The sequence below is a fragment of the Onychomys torridus genome, chromosome 16 (genome assembly GCF_903995425.1).
Source record: "Onychomys torridus chromosome 16, mOncTor1.1, whole genome shotgun sequence".
NCBI classification, from domain to species: Eukaryota; Metazoa; Chordata; class Mammalia; order Rodentia; family Cricetidae; genus Onychomys; species Onychomys torridus.
Window position 1 is genome coordinate 50,575,526 of NC_050458.1, and position 18,639 is coordinate 50,594,164.

Here is an 18,639-nt window from a genome sequence, read left to right on the forward strand (position 1 = left end):
CTGGCCCATAGTCAGGACAAATCTCTCTCACCCGTCAGGCCCATAGACGCTCAGACCCAACAAGTAAATACACAGAAACTTACATTGTTTACAAACTGTATGGCTGTGGCAGGCTTTTGGCTATCTAGTTTCTATATCTTAAATTAACCCGTTTCTGTTAGTCTATAAGTTGTCATGTGGCTCGTGGCTTACCAGTCCCTTACATCTCGCTTGTCATGGCGGCAGCTGGCAGTGTCTCTCTCACCCAGCCTTCCACTTCCTACAATTTTCTTCTCTCTTAGCCCCGCCTATACTTCCTGCCTGGCTACTGACCAATCAGTGTTTTATTTATATAGAATGATATCCACAACATGGGCACTTTTGCCTGCATGCACATCTTTGCACCGTGTGTGTGCAGTGAGTGCCCTTGGAGGCAGAAGAGTAGTCCGGGTCCCCTAGGACTAGAGTTACAGATTGTTGTAAGCCACCGTGTGGGTGCTCCGTGGAACCAGGTACTCTGGAAGGCAGGCAGTGCACTTAACCACTGAGCCATCCCTCTAGTCCCACAGTGAGTCGTTTTTAATACATCTATCTCCTTCCGTCAACATGGAGGAATCAGTTTTGGTCCAGCACTATATTTCAAGACCAGGTGTGCTGCTTGAACACCTCATAGACAATTGCTTCTTCTCCACACTTCTTCCTGCCTCTGTACCAGGCACATCCCAGGTGCCTTGACTGCGCATCTAGTCTGTGGTTCCTGAAGGTGCTCTTGACAGCTGAGCATGGGGGTGGGGGCAGTGCCAGGAACCTCCTAGGTAGCTGGAATGCCCCTGCTCTGCGCTCAGATACACCAGGAGGGATTGAAGAAATACCTGGCCACCTCATTGGTGACCTGTGCTCGCTCCCTTAGTATAGACATTACATTCTGTGTGTGTGTGTGTGTGTGTGTGTGTGTGTGTGTGTGTGTGTGTGTTATAGATGGTTACAAAATTCAGATCCTTTAATGCTGTCACTTCCGCTTGACAAACAGGAATTCTGGCCAGTGGTAGGGTAAACGCTGGCCTTCTCAGAGTCCCTGACATTTAATCCCGCTGAGCACAGTGACTGCAAGCAATTGTTTGTTCCAGCAACGAGCTGTTTTTTTAAACAGTTTATATTTTTAAATTGTACACATTTGTGGAATATAGTTTGAAAATTAGATGCAAGGACAAAATGCATGCTGATAAAATCAGAGCACTATGTCCCCCTCTTTAAATATTTTGTCAGCGTCATGTGTCCAGAAATTTCAAACTCCCTTTAAACTCCTTATGAAAAATGTAATATATCTGGAGTCAATGGCATTACCAGACCCCTCTCTATGCCCTTTATAGGCAGTAGCTATAAAGATTCGGCATCTCTGAGCTAATTTCCTTTGGTCCTTTTATTTGTTGCTTGTCCAGTCGCTCTGACAAAGTACCTGACGAACATAAATTAATGCTGGGTTGACTTTAGTTCACAGTTTGAGGTCTGGTCCATCGTGATAGGGAAGGCATGGTGGAGCATGAGGCAGCCAGTCACGTTGTGGCCACAGTCAGGAAGCAGAGATGAACGGGGCTGACTCTCCTTAAATTCAGTCTGGCACTCCAGCCTAGGGAATGGTGTTGCCCACAGTCAGGGTGGGTCTTCCGCCTCAGGTAAACCTCTCTAGAAATGTCCTTACAGTTCCTCTCATCGGTGATGCTGAATCCCACCAATTTGACAATCCAGAGTAACCGTCACATGCTTACACAGTAGTGACAAAGCTGGGCTGTCCACTAGATTTTCTAAAGAGGCAGGACCTGCACGTGTGGATGCCATGCTGCTGCGGCATCGAGGGAGGCAGGCTGGGATTTGGCCCTCATTCCAGGATAGGCCACAGACATGAGGCTGTCTTCTGCCCTGAAAGGCACACCGGGAGCTGTTCCCACTCCCACTCTACGGAGCTGAACAAGGCCTGTTTATTTCTACACAAAGCCAGTCACGTTTAGCATATATTTGCATGCCTGCATTTATATCTGTGCACATCCTTCCTGCCTGGTGCTGCATGGGTCAGAGGAAGGCATTAGATTCTCTGGAACTGGGGAACAGGTGTGAGCTGGAAATCAAACCGTTGTCCTCTGCAAGAGCAGCAAGTGCTCTTACCCACCAACTCATCTTCCCAGCCCTGACAACTGTTATTATCTTACCGACTGCTTTGTTAGTTTTCTGCCAAGTCTTAGGTTGTCTGGTTTTGAAGTTGCCCAGTTACAGGACTGCACTCACTGCACATGTATTTTGAATCAACCAGGCACCAAGCTTGGAGATTCGGCCGCAGTAGCTTATCGTGAGTTTGCTGATATTTAAGGGGACTGCATAGTTTATCCTAGAGGCATCACTTGATTGATTCCAGCACCCTTCCTTTGTAGCCTTTCGTCATACACGACATGGAGACCTTGTGTATGGCTGAGAAGACGCTTGTGGCCAAGATGGTGGCCAATGGCATCCAAAATAAGGAGGCAGGAGTCCGAATCTTCCACTGCTGCCAGTGCATGTCCGTGGAGACCGTCACCGAGCTCACAGAATTTGCCAAGGCCATCCCAGGCTTCGCGAACTTGGACTTGAATGACCAAGTTACCTTGCTAAAGTATGGTGTGTACGAAGCCATATTCACAATGCTGTCCTCCATGATGAACAAAGACGGGATGCTGGTAGCCTACGGCAACGGCTTCATCACGCGAGAGTTCCTCAAGAACCTGAGGAAACCATTCTGTGACATCCTGGAACCCAAGTTTGATTTTGCGATGAAGTTCAACGCCCTAGAACTGGATGACAGTGACATTTCCCTTTTTGTGGCTGCTATAATTTGCTGTGGAGGTAAGTTGATATGCCACTGTTGAGTACTTACAGGCTTTCCCTCTGGAGGAACTCAATGGTTGTCAATACGGTGCCAGTCTGGGCTCTGATACAGTGAAGTGGGCACTGGCAGGGTGGGATGGTTTCTGAGCCCGAGTCACTACCGAATAGAATTGAGAATATACCTATTATATGTTGTGGTTGCATTCTTATTATAGTATCCACTAATGCATATTGGTCTATTATATGCCCAAATTAAATATATGCTCCACTGATCATACAATTATACCAAATGTAAGTGTCTTAGATACACATAATATATGGTGATAATTTGTACTATTAATATTATAATTATTGTAGTAAATAATAGTACAGAAAGTACAGTGCAGGTGTAGGTACAGCACTGTTGCTGTTAATGCTGATGTTAATTCATGCTGAAAACAATCATGCTAACCGGAGGCAGCTGCCAGGTCTGCTTTGCCAGAAGGAATGATCCCAGTGAAGGAAGATCTGGGCCTCTCTGGGGAAGCTGGCCCTGTGGTCCCTGATATTTGGCTCAGCATTGCACTTCTTTAAATAGCCCTTCTCTCTAGTCTGGGAAGGTCATCCACCTACTGTAAGCCCGGCTGACCTTGCCTGGCCTTGGCATAGGTCTATGGGTGACCATTCTTCCCAACTGCCAGAAGCCATCCTGCCCTTCACAGTCACTGGCTGGCTGGTGGCTAGGTGAACGGAAGAATGTCCTTACCCCTGCAAAGCAGAAAAACACCACAGCTCTATAGAGTTTGTCGGGGTCCTTTGTGTGATGGGGTATGGCGGGAAGGGTAGGAAGACCATGCAGAGGTACACACACACACAGCCCAGTCCTGCACTGATCCTGTGGATGTGGAGACTGCTCCATATGGAAAATAGGAAACTTGTCATGGTGAAGTTAAAACTATAAAGAGTGGATCCTTCTACCTTTGTAAAAGTTAGCCGTGGGGTTGGGAAGATGGCTGTCAGGAAATTGCTTGCCACACAAGCGTGAGTGCTTGAGTTCAAACTCAGAACCCACATTTAAAAAAAAAAAAAAAGCTGGGTGTGTGGGCATGCTCTTGTAATCACAGTGCTATGGAGGCAGAGACACACAGATCCTTGGGGCTGGCTGGACAGGCAGACTTGCCTACTTGGTGAAGAGTTCTAGGCCAGTGAGAAACCCTGTCTCAACAACAAGGTGGATGGCACCTGAGGAATGTCATCTGACCTCCACACATGTGGCTCCCTTCAAATACATACATACATGAAAACCTTAGTTATTACATTTATTTTACTACTAAAACAATGAAGATTAAAAATGGGGTAGAGCGTTTGCCTAGCAAGCACAGGGCCCTGGGTTCGGTCCTCAGCTCCGGAGAGATGGCTTCAGTGGTTAAGAGTATGTGCTATTTTTGCAGAGAACCTGAGTTCAGTTCCCAGAACCCATGTCAGACAGTTCACAGTTGCCCAGACCTCCAGCTCCAGAGGATCCCATGCCCACTTCTGGCCTTCTGGAGAGCTGTACTCACGGGCATCCCCCACCCTCCCAACACACATGTTGTATACACATAATTAAAATAAATATATAAAAATAAGATCACTTTTAAAAACAAGATAAATTTATAAAAGGACACATTTTAAATTTCGATCAGATTATCAAACGAAAATACCATAACTGTATATTCTCTACATTTTGATTACCATGGTGTCTGCTTTGCTTTTAAATATTAAGATTAAATTTCTGAACTTTCTGTAAAGGCAAAACTGATACAAATGACATAATAATTGATAATATGGCTTAGAGCTGTCACTATACTCTGGAAATGGAAAGAAAATAGATAAGATAAGCATATGTTATCAGTAAGATGTTCCAAATATAAATAAGAACCAATGAGCTGGGCCAGTGGGCAAAGCTCTTGTAAGCCTGGGTGCTTCTGTTTGATCTCTGGAGCCAAATAAAAGTAGAAAGAGAAAACCAGCTCCCAATAGCAAACATGAATAATGAAATAAATAATTCTATATTGTAAATAAAATGTTGTCTTCTATCCCCATACATATGCCAAAAAGAAAAGATAAACATTACATCCTTAGCATCTTTTAAGCCCTAGTCATGGATGGATGAGGCTTAAAAAAGCACAGTTGTCTGGATGGGCTAGGATCTGAGACTGTACCAGGAAGGTCACCTGGTGTGAGCATTGGTACTTCCTGCTGGGTCCTCTCCCAACTCCAGGAGCTCCTTGGCAGACTGTCCAGCCATGATCCTTCCCATCCCTCATCACTTCTCAGTCTGCTCTCCACCTGGGACTCACCAGAGATAATCAATAACGTTGCTTTAAGGCAGAGCCTGATCCTGTCACACTCCTTAGGTGCTGAGCTTTCATCCGGGAGGAAGTACTTCATTTCCTACACTACACAAAGATGTGGCATGGTTTGGGGCTTGTCAGGCAAATCCAAAAGTAGGAACTGCACCATAAGGGGGAACCAGCCCCATGTGCCAGTCCTGTAAATGACTAGGCTTGTTAGTCGTCTGTCCCCGTCAAAGCCAGTGACTGTGGAAAAGTCTGTCTGACCTCTGGTCAGGTTGCCAAGTGGAGGTCACTCAGCGCCTTCTCCAAGGGGCCACATGAAGCAGCAACACTTGGCTCCTCCACAGACCAGTGGCTCTTGGATGGTCACACTCAGACGTCTCTTTCTTCTTTTGAGCGTAGATCGGCCTGGCCTTCTAAACATAGGATACATTGAGAAGATGCAGGAGGGTATCGTGCATGTGCTCAAGCTCCACCTGCAGAGCAACCATCCGGATGATACCTTTCTCTTCCCCAAACTTCTTCAAAAAATGGTGGACCTTCGGCAGCTGGTCACGGAGCATGCGCAGCTCGTGCAGGTCATCAAGAAGACTGAGTCTGACGCAGCATTGCACCCGCTACTGCAGGAGATCTACAGGGACATGTACTGATTTTTCTTGAGATGATGGCCATTGCCACTGTCCAGGGACCTCTGAGGTCTGCACCCCACACAGGAGAGCAGGGATTTGCACAGATGGCCACCCTCCTACCCTTGGAGATGAAGAGGGCTGAGCCTAGGTAATGCAGGCTCTTCCCACATCTTTCCTTGCTGAACGGGCACATCTAAGAATGCCTGTTACTCAAATGCTGGTGATCGGAGGCTGCTAGGATTCAGACAATCACAGAGAATGGCAATCCCAGTCTGATCTCTTAACTGGTCCAATGTTAATCAATGCACTTCTCTGCATCACACTGATAATTTGCCATTAATTAACATGTAACCTCCCAAGTCTGAGTGTTCTTTTCTCTGCTTACCGTCCTTCTGGCTGTGTGTGCCCTTGTAAATCCCGAAAACTAATCTGCACTTTTTAATCTTTAAAACCTACAAGTCAAGATGTGACCCAAGGTTAGCCATTTAAACATGGCACAAATATATATATATATATATATATATATATATATATATATATATATATATATATATATATATGGAAGGCTTCACTTCCGTTTCCTGGCTCTCAGAAAGAGAGCTTCTGAGAACATTCAAGAATGGTTAGAATGCAGCCCCATCACTTTCTTTGTTGATTCACTGTTTTGGAGGGTGTAACTAATGTGTGGAAACAACAACAACAAGCACTTCCGGGTTTTGCGTAGAAGTGCCTGGAAAGCTACAATCTCAAGAGCCTCAGGAGGCTTGAGCTAATGTCTGATATACAAAGACAGGATGAGCCCTGAGTGACTAGTTCTGCAATCCCGTTCACGTTAAACCCACAGCGTGTGAGCATGACAGCAATTCCAGAGATGGGTTGACAGATCTGTAAACGCTCTTCCAGGGCCCCTCTGGCAGCTCCTTTAATATGACACTTTATGGCTTTTTTTTTTTTTTTTAAACTCTTGGTGGCGAGATACTCCCTGGAGTAGAGAAGGCAAAAGTGACTTTGCTACCCAAGCTGGGGGGATCTGGTCACCCTGGAGAGCAGGAGGCAGGACTGTGATGCCCGTCCTTCTATTTGTACCCAATTGAAGATCTCGAAATACCTGATTGGTCTGTTGTTGTTGTTGTTTCAAAGAATTATATAGTAAAGTCCCTTTTCCTCGGTCCCATTGGGAAGGCAGTGCTGACTACCTTCAAGAGAAACAGTTTGCACAAAGAATTCTCAGACCTGACTGACCTGCCAGTACCTGCCCTCCAAGAGGATGGCTGCGTATTTCAGATCAGGTTGTATCTTTTATATCCCTGCCCCATCTTTAGAAAATTTTGGCTCTTCTGATGTCACCATCATTTGTTATTAAAGAATGACCAAGATCGATACTGCCAAGGAGTTGAGGATGTAGCTCACAGTTGGTAGTGGGCTTCCCCAAATCCCTAGTGCTGCTCTATGCCGGGCATGGTGGTACGTGCCTCTAACCTCAGCAGACATTTAAGGTCGCCTTCGGATACATAGTTAAGTTTGATGCCAGTCTGTGCTGCACAAGACCCTGTTTTGTTTTGAAAGATTGATGCTGATAAAAATGTTCAAGATCAGTATTACGAAAACAGTAGAAAGAGTAATATGGCCATGACATTTCAAGGAGGAAAAAGGGAAAATTAGGATCAAGACATGCTTTAAGATTTGCACACTTATGGTCAGGGGATGGTGGTGCACATCTTTAATCCCAGCACTCACGAGGCAGAGGCAGGTGGACCTCTGTGGGTTTGGGGCCAGCCAGGACTACTGAGCTAGTTCTAGGGCAGCCAGGACTACACCAAGAAACCCTGTCTCAAAAAACAAAACAACAACAAAAACAAAAACCACTAAGATTTGCACACTTACTGGCTTCCTCCCTTCCTCTCCCTGTAATGAGTCTTTTTCTGTCCCACCAGCCAGCTCCCAAATAATGACACAGAGACTTCTTATTAATTATGAAAGCTCAACCTATAGCCTAGACTTGCTCCTAACTAGTTCTTATAACTTAAATTAACCCATTTATATTAACTGTGGTCAATCACATGGTGTTACCTCTCTTCCATCTTGCACCTCCTGTGTCTTCATGTCTCCTGGAGTCTTCTGCATACTTAGATTCCTCCCCCTCTCCCTTTCTCTCCCCGGAAATCCCACCTATACCTCCTGCCTAGCTATTGGCCATTCAGCTTTTTTATTACACCAATCACAGCAATACATCTTCACACAGTGTACAAATATCCCACAACATCCTCCTCTCTCTGCCCAGGCTCTTTGAGAATCAGAGGCAAAGCAAATCATTTCCATATATGATCCCAGTGAGGGTTGAGCTCCTTCAGGAAGAAGCCAGCCTTTGTGGCACATGGCCTATCCAGTCATTGACCCTTCCTGCAGGGCCAGAGCTGGTCCTAGGTTTAGAGGGTTAAAGGTTGGATTCCAGTTCCAAGTCTCTTCTGTGCCCCATCCCCCACCAGGGTAGGCTCCCATTCTTATGGGCCTTAGGCAAATGCCACTCCAGTGTAGGTGACCTTGGAAAGTGAGTTTTGAGTCATGGGTGTTTTTTCTATTTGAACTTTCATAAAACTTATGAAAAGTAGCCCCTTGCTGTATGCTTTCAGCATGGACCACAGAGCTGATTGACAAGTTCTGTGTCGGTTTGCATCTTAGCTGATGCTCAATGGTGTTCATGAAGCTTTGGTTCTCTTAGAGCACCAGTAAGTTATCTTCAGTGAAGCCAGGAGGGACCACAGTGGCCTTGGCTTGAAAGTCACTGACTTTGTGCACTCTCATTAATGAGAAGGATGTTCACGATGTGGCCATATAGTGCTAGTATCTTCCAGGTCACTAGTCGAGATTTATCAAGGTGACAGTAACCCAAGACACGCCAGGTCAGAAAGTGGGCAGCTATGGTCTGCAAGGTGTCAGTGGCATCAGCCAACAGCCCAATAAGAGATGCCACCTTGCTGGAGCCCTACAGCAGGGGTATGGAGCCACTTCCCGGCACTGATGGCAAAACTCCCCTAGTGCCAGACTCCTTGGAGACCGATGGGGACCAAGTAGCCTTGCTGTCCCTCCTCAACTACTGGTGTGTTCAGGAGGCAGTGTGAAGAAAGATTTGCTGTTAAAGGGAGCATGTGCAGAAATTGCTGTCACTACTGACCTGAGGTCCATTATGACTTCCTCTATGATTTGTCTACAGCCCCTCCCTCTGCACCACCTCTTTCCAATAGTCTTACAGGCCCTTCCCCAGCAGAGGTTCCTTGAAGCAGACCTTTCAGGAAAACATGGGCCTTGCATCTGTCTGATTCCAAACATATCTCACGTTAAGCCTTTATCTAACACACCATGACGTGGAATCTGTTGGACACTGATGCATGGTGGAGAGGGATTTCTGTCCTGCCTCACTGGCCATGCATTTTGAACATGTCTTGCTGAACTTCAGCTGAAAGTTTTTCTGTTGCCCCGAGATTGACCAGCCTTTGGCCCAAGGCCTCCTACAACTGGAAAGCCTACCACCTTCACAAAATCTCTCTTTAACCTGTGTGGCCTTTCAAGATGAAGAGTCCACTGGGAAAATGCAGCAACTGCTCACCCAGCATGCAGAGTAGGTCCCGGTGTCCCCCGCACAGCCTCTGGAGGGCTGAGAACAGGAACCTAAACCGACCTTTAAGTAGACACCACCAGCCCAACGGCTGGAGGACCAACCTGGTTGGTTTCCCACCAGGCTCCACTCTGTCCCCAGTATACATTTGTATGACTGACACCCTTGCACAGAGTAAGACAAGAATATTAGAGTAACAGCCTGAACTGAGGACAGAGATGACCTTTGTCTTTCTCTGAAAACACAGCACACACTAAAATCTGCATCAGGACAGGTTTGGATTTAAATAAGTGGATCATGCTCTTCACTGAGCCTCCTCTGAGGAATGTGTTGGCATCTCTGGTTGCACCTCAGTGGAGTGGACTTCAGGCTCATCAGGAAAAGATGTGTGACCCCTTATCAGGACAGAGTGGGAGAGGCTGCTGCCACCAGGCCTGTCACCCACCGTCCTGGGACCCCAAGGACATCTTCTCAGCATCAGACTCCAACCGCTGTCTCATCCGCTTCGCAGAATCTCATGGGAGACATGAGAAACACAGCCTGTTGCTTTGCTCCCCCAAGAGAATTCATTTTGTCAGGGAGAGTGGTTGTATAGTGAGGCTCACCTCTGGGGAGTCCTGTGCCAACCAGAACTGACCAAACTGCATCCATGGTCAGGGCCATGTCTTGACCAAGCAGCTGACAGCACCCAACACCTTAGTGGCTGCCAGGTGCCATTCTTGGCTAAAGGAAATGAGAAACATCAAGTTTTATGTCATAGACAGTGACCAGGTTCCATTTCATATTCTTTTTTTATTTAAGTTTGCCAGTTGGGGTCAAATAGGAAAACCCTGAAGTTCTCTGTAGAGAGGGGAAATAATGATCTCCTCTTTTCTTTCCCCTGTACCCAGCTTCCAGTTCATTTATTCAGTGAAACATGCTTCATCCCCAGGGCACAGGTCACCCTGACAGTGGTGAGGCCATAGCAGAGGCAGGTGGATCTCTGGGCTCCCTGGCCTGCAGGGGGCACTTGGGCATGTTCCCCAGGCCCCTGGGACTTGTCCAGTCACATAGAGCCTGGATGCAGGCCCTGAAGACCAGTGAGTTGCTGACCTAGTGAAGTTGTCACTGTGGGAAAAAGCCAGCTCTTTTGTCAGGCCTGAAACTAAGTGTACCTCACAACAAATGAATGCCACTTGGCACCTTTCTAGGAAGGTGTCAGTATTATCCATGTTAACTGTCACTGTGTTTTCTGCACTGAATGAAAAAGAATTATCTTCATAGCTGTATCTTAAATACTCTGATTACTGTTTTTGTTTTTTAAACACTTTGATACAAGTAGTTGAGTAGCTTGTGCTCGTGTGTCTAATCGCCAACACCTGGGATCTTCTAAGTCAGGGTTCAGTGCGGTTTATGTTCAAAGCCTGGCTCTTGAACCTGCTCGACACACTGCAGCCCATGAGTGTACACCCCATACCTGAGCTGTGCACCATCTCTCCCCAATGTGTGAATCTGCTCCTTCAGTCAATTCTTTTTCTTCCCCCCTTGCAACAAGTGTAAACCAATCTGTTTGTATCCATCTCTGCCAGCCAGGTCTTCTTGAACCTTGTCTGGAAGTTACCAACCTTATATCAGTGCTTCTACCAAGCCCTCTGAGTAGGCTTGTCGGGTTAAAAGCTGTCTGCTATTCAGGGAATTGTGACCTATGAATTACCAAAGAACTGTGGCAATCTGAGCTGTTCCACTGCGTCCCCATGTCATTTCCAGTGCCCTGGCCACATTTCTTCATGGTGTGTCTTTGTAACACCCTCCAAGTTCCACAGTCCCATCACACTAGAGCCCAAGTAGAGGGGTCTGATGGACACACACGAGGACATGATCATTTCCAAAGCAAGGTCTGAGCCTGGCTTTCTGCCACCTGCTCATGACTGTCCTTTGTGCCCGACTTGGGGGCTTGCAGCCCTTCACTTCTGCGATAAGAACAGTCCTGAATGGGGATTATTGAGCCGGTGCCAATGGCCTCTCACACCTCCCAGCTGTTTGTGGACACAGGGCTACCCAGGACATCAGGAATCCAGGGTGAACACAGAAGGGCAAATAGAATTTTCTAGTCATATGAACTGATTGGTTCCAGGCAATTAGAAAATGGCTATAACTTAACCTTAATTAAAAAAAAAATATCGAGTCGTCTTCATTTTCTCCATAGGAGATTGAACTGACTGTATGCATTGATTTATATTCTGAATATATGGGAACCTGTATGTTTGGAATGTCCTACTGTAAGACTGATGAATGTAAAGAGTTAATTTCAGGGTACAGTTTTGCCTTAATGGTTTAAAAAAAAAAATAAACTATTTTTAAAAATTAGTTGGTTCATTTTGAATGATGCTGGGATGGGGGGCTGGTTTGCACAGACCAACCAAGCCTCACAGACTGGCCCCGATGGGATGCACAGAGTGTCCAAGTGGGTCCGAGAAAAGGTTACTTAAACCATTAGCTTATTCTTCAGGTTTTTAATTATAAACATGCTACAGGGTCAAGGTTTAAACCATTCCTCAGGCATTGCACAGGATGTAGATCCTCCTCTGGCCTTGCCACTGGCCCTCAGAGGCTGATTTCCCTACAGGCAGATGACATCATGGTACTTGGAAGTCCTGGAGAGAAGTGAGGTGTCTCCACAGGTACATCTACAGGAAATGTCTACCAGCTGTCCACTGAAGGAGGCTCCCTCTCCCTCACTCCTGACCTCCACCAGAGGCCAGCCCTGGGGCTGCAGCTGGATCTACTCTTGCTGTCTGTCCTCAGTCTTGGCCGGCTCCTCGGTTCCGAGGGCTGCGGGTACGTCACAGTTCAGAGAAGGCCAGATACACAGCTCCCAGCCGGAACCTTGGCCAAGCCAACACAACAATGCACAGGAGGCTGTGTGCCTGCCAGTCAGGGATGGCTGGAAGGTCTCTTGGAGACGCCTTTTCTCTTCTCCACATCCTGCCGGATTTCCTGAGGGAAAGCACTGATATTCTCCTGAACACAGGGGAGGCAGACCCTCTTGGAGTAGAACAGGCTGCAGTCCTGTGAGAGGGAACAGGGCTAGAACACTGGGGGACACAGTGTCGCCACTCCCTGGCCAGCCCCCATGTGAGGCACAGGGAGATGCAGCAACCTGAGCAACAATAACAACAAAAAGCACCAAGGGCTGGCAGGGTGGCCATCCTGCTTGAAGTTCTAAGAACAATCCCTTGCAATGGAGATCACCTTAATAACACAAAGTATTGTTTAATCCAAAAAAGGGGGAGATGCGTGGCATTCTGGAGGCAACCCCCACGTCTGCTTGCCAAGTACAGCCCGGATCCAAGGAGTGGCACTTGAGGCTCCTCAGAGGCTGGCCCCAGCCCACTCTTCCAGTCTGTTGACCTCAAACGCTCCCTCCAGCCCCCCTCCCAGTGGTACAACCTGCCACCGTCCCATACTTCCACCGGACAGCAAAGAAAAGGGACAGTTGTTGGGCATGACCTTGGCAAGGCTCCTGGTGTGCACTGACCCTGCAGCAGCTGCCCAGGGCTCTCACACTACTACAAGGCCAACTGCTAAGAATTCTTCTTCTCACCCCAGGCTGAGACACTCTACCTGCCCTCCCTGGCCTCTTCCCTCTGCCCTGGTGACCCAAAGGATGGGCTAGTTGTCATTTAAGAATCCCCAACCTTTCTCCAGCTGGTGATCAGGAGGTCCCTAGATCTAGGGGGAGGAGGGAGCCAAACACGGGAAGTCCCCAGGTGTACCTACCGGGCCCACACACACCAGCCTGCCGCACACACTGCACCGCGCGCCGAGGACCAGAAACCTGGCCTTGTCTGAGGAGAAGGGATCCTTCATGATGTAGCTCTCCTCCAGGAGGCTGTGGGAAAGAGACATTCTGCTGTGAGCCATGGCAGAGCTGTACAGCAGCAGCAGGGGCCTCAGCAGGAGGAACTAGTTTACCTATGCAGTGGGGAAATGGTAGACAGCCTGGCGGCTGGTGGACAGGTGGGAACTGAGGTGTGACCCAGCCTCAGCTCCGCAAGGTACAGTGGAAGCCTCTCAATGCACCTCAGAGCAAGTAGGATTCACTAGGTAGGTTCATGAGGTCAGCAAGGGGCACATTCTTCTCCGTCCCACACATCAGGATGAGAACAACCGAGTGGCATGATAATTCAGGGAAGACAAGAAAATGAGCCTGATGTAACATAAATCTTAAAGGTACTTGTTAATAAAAACAAACCTGAGGCCAGTTAATGGGGTGAATGCTGGAAGATCAGAGAAGTAGAACAAGCCACAGCTTCCTCACCTCACCAATTCCTTAGCTGATCCTGTTTCCTCAGACTGGAAGCCTCTGAGTTCTCATCCTAATGGATCTCAGCTGAACTGCTGCTCAAAAGCCTGAAAGCTTAACCAGCCAAATGCTTCTAGTTTCTGGCCCTCACGCCTTATATACCTTTCTGCCTTCTACCATCACTCCCTGGGATTAAAGGTGTGAGTCACCATGCTTGGCTGTATCCTTGAACAGATGGATCTCTGCCTCTGGAATGCTAGGATTAAAGGCATGTGCTACCACTGCCTATCCTCATGTTTAATATTGTGGCTGTTCTGTCTCTGACCCCAGATAAGTTTATTAGGGTACACAATATTTCAGGGAATACAATACCACCACAACCTAGTCCCCTGCCACTTTCTCACATGATGCTTGAAGGATGAGACACACAAATCCACAAGCTCAGGACCATCTCTGCTCCCAGCCTGCACGAAGCAGACCTTCAGGAAGCTGGTTCTTAGGAACACAGCCCAGATACCACCAGTAGGGACAGCACAGGGCACAGCCCTACATGAAAAAGCCACCATGCTCCTCCATTGCTGTTTGGCCTGGGCCACAAGGCTTCCACCTCATAGACAGATCGAGTGCCTAACTGTCAGCAGCATCTACAGCGAGGGCAGGGAGTCCTTACAGAGTTTTTTAAAAAGCTTTGCAGCCTTGCCTGGGGCTTCCTCGGGCTATGCCTGGAGCATTCAGAACAAGGGCAAGGACTGATCTAGAGTATAACACCCAAGCCAGGTGTCATACTCCACACAGCACCTGCCAAGCAATACTGGACAGAACTTCTTGAGCACTGGCCCAGAGTGCATACTCACACAACAGCTTGGGTGTCTGGGGGCTTCTGCCCCACGTAGCTGTAAGGAGCTGTCAAGGCACAGAGCTGGCACTCAAACATGCCCAGGGGGCGGGACTCTGCCTCGGATGCCATCTGTAAGACCAAGAGATGGGGCATCACCATCAGAACCAAGAACCATCACACTTCAAATCTGCTCTGCCTGCTATACATATCTCATCCACAAAATGCAATCCTCCTTAACATCCTCCTTAACAAATAAGCTAAAATTCAGAGCAAGTAACACCTGCTCAACATCATCCAGGCTTGTCAAGTGTATAAGATTGACTGTGCCTACTGGGCGGCGGTGGTGGCACACTCCTTTAATCCCAGCACTCAGGAGGCAGAGCCAGGATGATCTCTGTGAGTTTGAGGCCAGCTGAACGAGATCCAGGAAAGGCACCAAACTACAAGGAGAAACCCTGTCCTGAAAATCCAAAAACAAAACAAAACAAAAAACATTGACTGTACCCAGCCTGGGCTACCAAACAAAGTGAAATCAGAGAGTATGGTTTCCATTCCCACATACTTCAACTGGATAATTATTTACATTGGTTTATTTGGGGAGAGACTGTGCATCCATGGAATTCATGAAGAGGTCGGAGGGCAACTTGCAGTAATTCTTTCCTGCAGTATAAGTCCTGGGGGCTGATCTCGGGCCATCAGCCTTGGCAGCAAATGTCTTCAACTCCTGAGCCATCTCACCAGCCATAATTTTTAATTATATTTTCATTGACTGATTTTATTTAGGCATGCATGTGTGTATTAGTCAGTCAAGGTTCTCTAGATTCACAAGACTTATGGGATGAATCTCTTTATATATATATATATATATATGAATTTACTGGAATGACTTACAGGCTACAGTCCAACAATGGCTAGCTATGAATGGAAAGTCCAAGAATCTAGTAGTTGCTCCCACAAGGCTGGGTGTCTCAGCTGGTCTTCTGTATATTCTAGAATCCTAAAGTAGGCTCCAAGGCCAGTGAAGGAATGGACGAAGCTTGGGCAAGCAGGTGAAGAATGAATGAAGCCTTCCTTCTTCCACTGTCCTTATACAGACCTCCAGCAAAAGGTGTGGCCCAGATTAAAGGTGTGCCTTCCCGCCTCAAGATCTGGATCAAAGGCAGGTTGTCTTCCTGCCTCAAGATCCAGATCACAAGTGTGCCCTCCATTTCTGGGTTGTAGTTCATTCCGGATATAGTCAAGCTGACAACCAAGGAGAGCCACCACAATGTGCCACAGAACCAACATGGAGTCAGTTCCCACCTTTCCCCATGTGGGATCTAGAGATTAAATTCAGGTCAGGCTTGGCCGCAAGGCACCTTTATCTGCCGAGCCAATGATCTCACCAGCCCCGATCTGGATGGTGTTTATAGACTTGCTGAAAGTTCACCCGGCAATTCACATCAACCGATAGGGCCCTTGCAGACATTCTTCCTCTCTTTTTCACTACCAACTCCTCCTCCGCTGAAATCCCCATCGGTGTATGCATGTTATGGATCTTTTCCACTGGCACGATCAGTACATTAACCATGCTTTTTAAAAACCTCCCATCTGATAGTTCTAACATCTGAGCAATGTCTGCGTCTGCTCCTGGTGATTATTTTGCTCCTTGGCAGCAAGGCTGTTCCTTGTTTTCTTGTGTCTCAATCTGGGTTATTAGTGGGACTTGTCTGTAAGGTGTTTAGGGCCCCGAGTGGGCATGTATGCCAGCCAGGCCTGTGCTATTTGATGCTGACTTAATCCAGTGAGTGACTGAGGTGAGGTTGGCTTTCCTGGTTGTCCTTCTGCACGGGCTTCAAATTTCTCAAGCATTACTTGTGCTTAGAGATTTATTGTGTGAGATTTATTGGCCTCTCAGATACTATTTAAGGACAGATTCGTGTGCCTCCTGCACCTTCCCTTCACTGGATGCAAGAATCTTCACGTGCCCTACAGCATACTTTCCTGCCCTACCCAAGTAGTCTCAAACTTTTGTTCCCTTGGAAGATCTAGGCAGATAAATTTACAGCAACCAGAGCCTTCTCCAGGTAGGCTTTTAGACTTCCTACTCTGCCCCCAGTCTTTCCCACCAGCACTGGGTGCTGGCGAAAAGCCCAGGGTGGGTGCGAGGTCCCTTTTTTTCGTGACTCCCCGGGGACGAATCCTGGTCCACTTGGTGTGGTTGCATTCTTACCTGTTTGGATGGCATTCCTATTCTCATGTGTATCTAAGGTCTTGGAGGCCCTGCCTCTATAGATTGCTGGCTAAAAGTGTTCCGCCCACAACATTTGTCTGATGAGTTGAAGAAAACAAAATTCATAGATTTATTTATTTATTTTTTTTACAGCGCTGTATGTATAGGAATTCCTCCCTCGACTTTCAAAGTTCCCACACAACCCATAAGCAGCCCCTGACCCCAGCTGTGCCCTCCTCTACCCCTTCGGGTCCTGCAGCACGGGGGTTTGGCGCCAGAAGGAACAAGCCTTGGAAACTGGCCGGGGTTCCGAATGACGTCTAAAAATGAAAGTCCTATTTTGGGTGTGCGCGAACCTAGCTAGTTCTGTTTGGTATCTTAACTCGCACGTCGCAGGCCCCCGCCGAGGCTGCTGGGCGCGCTGCCCTCGCAGCAGGTGACAGTCAGGAGACAGTCCCAGGACACCGTGACTCCGCCAGAGCCTCCGCCTCCTGTTCAGTCTACCCGGGTCAGCAGCAGGGCTCCGCCTGGCGACCAGAGACACCTACGGCTCGGATCACACCCACCAGCCATCCGCGCGAGGCCTCCCGGAGCCCTGAGCCGGGTGTGTTAGGTCTAACGCCTCCCTCTCAGCTTCCAGAAGCGCCGAGGCTAGACCCAGCCGTGGAGAAAGAACGGTGCGGCTCACCACGCGCGTCCCCGCCACCCATGACCGCGCGCACTCACCACCTCCCCGCCGCAAGTCCCACGGCGCCTGCGTGGCCCGCCCACAACACTAGCTCCGCCCCAAGGCGCCTGCGCGGCCCCGCCCTAGATCCGCCGAGGCCCCGCCCTCGGCCTATAGGGTCTGCGCAGTCCCGCCCCGCAGAGCGGGTGTGAGCCTGCTGAGGCCTCACCCTCTGCACTACCCTAAACCCGGGCTCGCCTCAGGGCGCCTACCCGACTCCACCCAGTCCCGGCCTCCGAACTCAAGATTAGTCTTGGAGCGTCCTTGTCCGGGTAGAGCTTCACCCGGCGCTTCCGTTTCCGCTGCAGATGTCTATAGAGGTTGTGGATCGCTGCTTGAGGGCTGTCTGGGCTTCTTCGGGACAAAGCGTGCTGAAGACGGACAAAAATAAACAAAAACCGATCCTCCCCAAGTGTTGCTTGGTGAACCAGTGAATTTATTGGGGTTGTTTACAGGGCTAATGGTGGCTCAACATTGAAAAGCCTACCCAATGGGGGTGATGACTTGCCGGCACGACTTTTCACCTGTCTCTCGCAGCAGTTGCTAACTTTAACTTTGGGAAGGGGCTTTGAGGGTACTCTTTGTTTGTTTTGGGTTTGGTTTTGGTATTTCGAGACAGGGTTTCTCTGTATCACAGAGCCCTGGCTGTCCTGGAACTCCTGGTTTTGTAAACCAGGCTGGCCTCGAACTCACAGAGATCGCCTGCCTCTGTCTCTCGAGTCCTGGGATTAAAGGCATGCGCCACCAACGCCCAGCATGGATATTTTTAAAGTAAAAGTTTGGTGAGTTTTCTGATTCTTGTACATCCTCCTCTGCCTCCGGGAGAGAATGCTTCCATCTCCAGGAAGGGACTGTGTAACTTCTTTCTGTGACTCTTATTTCTCCACTTTGTGGGTAATGCCCCCGGAACCTTGGAAGGGGTTACATAGAAGTCTCCTAACTTTCTTGCATTTACGATTGGGCATTGGACGGCTATGGCGCAGGAATAGGTATTTATTTCCAGTTGTTTGACTGGTTTTGAGTAACTCCTCAGTAACTACCACTGCAAAAAGAACAGCAGCAGTCATCTATGGGTTAAGAAACACAAGCGTTGGGGTTAGCTCAGTGGTAGAGCGCTTGCCTAGCAAGCGCAAGGCCCTGGGTTCGGTCCTCAGCCCTGGGGGGGAGGGGGGAACAAGCCTTTAG

At 48.3% G+C, this 18,639-nt stretch overlaps 3 protein-coding genes across 10 annotated transcripts in view; 2 read left to right on the forward strand and 1 right to left on the reverse strand.

Moving 5' to 3' along the window:
• The window catches only part of Ppara (peroxisome proliferator activated receptor alpha), a 69,148-nt gene extending 62,859 nt beyond the window's left edge, over window positions 1-6,289 (forward strand). For both annotated transcript variants that reach the window (XM_036207510.1, XM_036207509.1), the window contains exons 7-8: window positions 2,403-2,850; window positions 5,553-6,289. In XM_036207510.1, the coding sequence (XP_036063403.1) occupies window positions 2,403-2,850; window positions 5,553-5,800 (696 nt within the window). In that variant the 3' untranslated portion in view covers window positions 5,801-6,289. The remainder of the gene's footprint in view (window positions 1-2,402; window positions 2,851-5,552) is intronic.
• Window positions 6,290-11,869: 5,580 nt separating this feature from the next.
• Window positions 11,870-18,639, reverse strand: part of Cdpf1 (cysteine rich DPF motif domain containing 1) — a 28,699-nt gene continuing 21,929 nt past the window's right edge. For 2 of the 7 annotated variants that reach the window (XM_036207962.1, XM_036207961.1), the window contains exons 3-5: window positions 14,532-14,644; window positions 13,152-13,263; window positions 11,870-12,440 (exon numbers count right to left, since the gene is read on the reverse strand). In XM_036207962.1, the coding sequence (XP_036063855.1) occupies window positions 12,306-12,440; window positions 13,152-13,263; window positions 14,532-14,644 (360 nt within the window). In that variant the 3' untranslated portion in view covers window positions 11,870-12,305. The other 5 variants (XM_036207957.1, XM_036207958.1, XM_036207960.1 and 2 more) reach the window with 5 other exon arrangements.
• Window positions 16,887-17,606, forward strand: LOC118596725 (predicted GPI-anchored protein 58). Its single transcript, XM_036207606.1, has 2 exons — window positions 16,887-17,033; window positions 17,124-17,606. Exons 1-2 carry the CDS (start codon window positions 16,887-16,889, stop codon window positions 17,604-17,606), a joined length of 630 nt encoding a protein of 209 aa, XP_036063499.1.

What these genes read in the sequence shown, in the direction of transcription:
- LOC118596725 (XM_036207606.1), top strand. Translation starts at nt 16,887, where the DNA reads ATGTATAGGAATTCCTCCCTCGACTTTCAAAGTTCCCACACAACCCAT. An exon ending in AGCCTTGGAAACTGGCCGGG is followed by an intron (nt 17,034 to 17,123) that starts GTTCCGAATGAC and finishes CGCACGTCGCAG; the next exon opens with GCCCCCGCCGAGGCTGCTGG.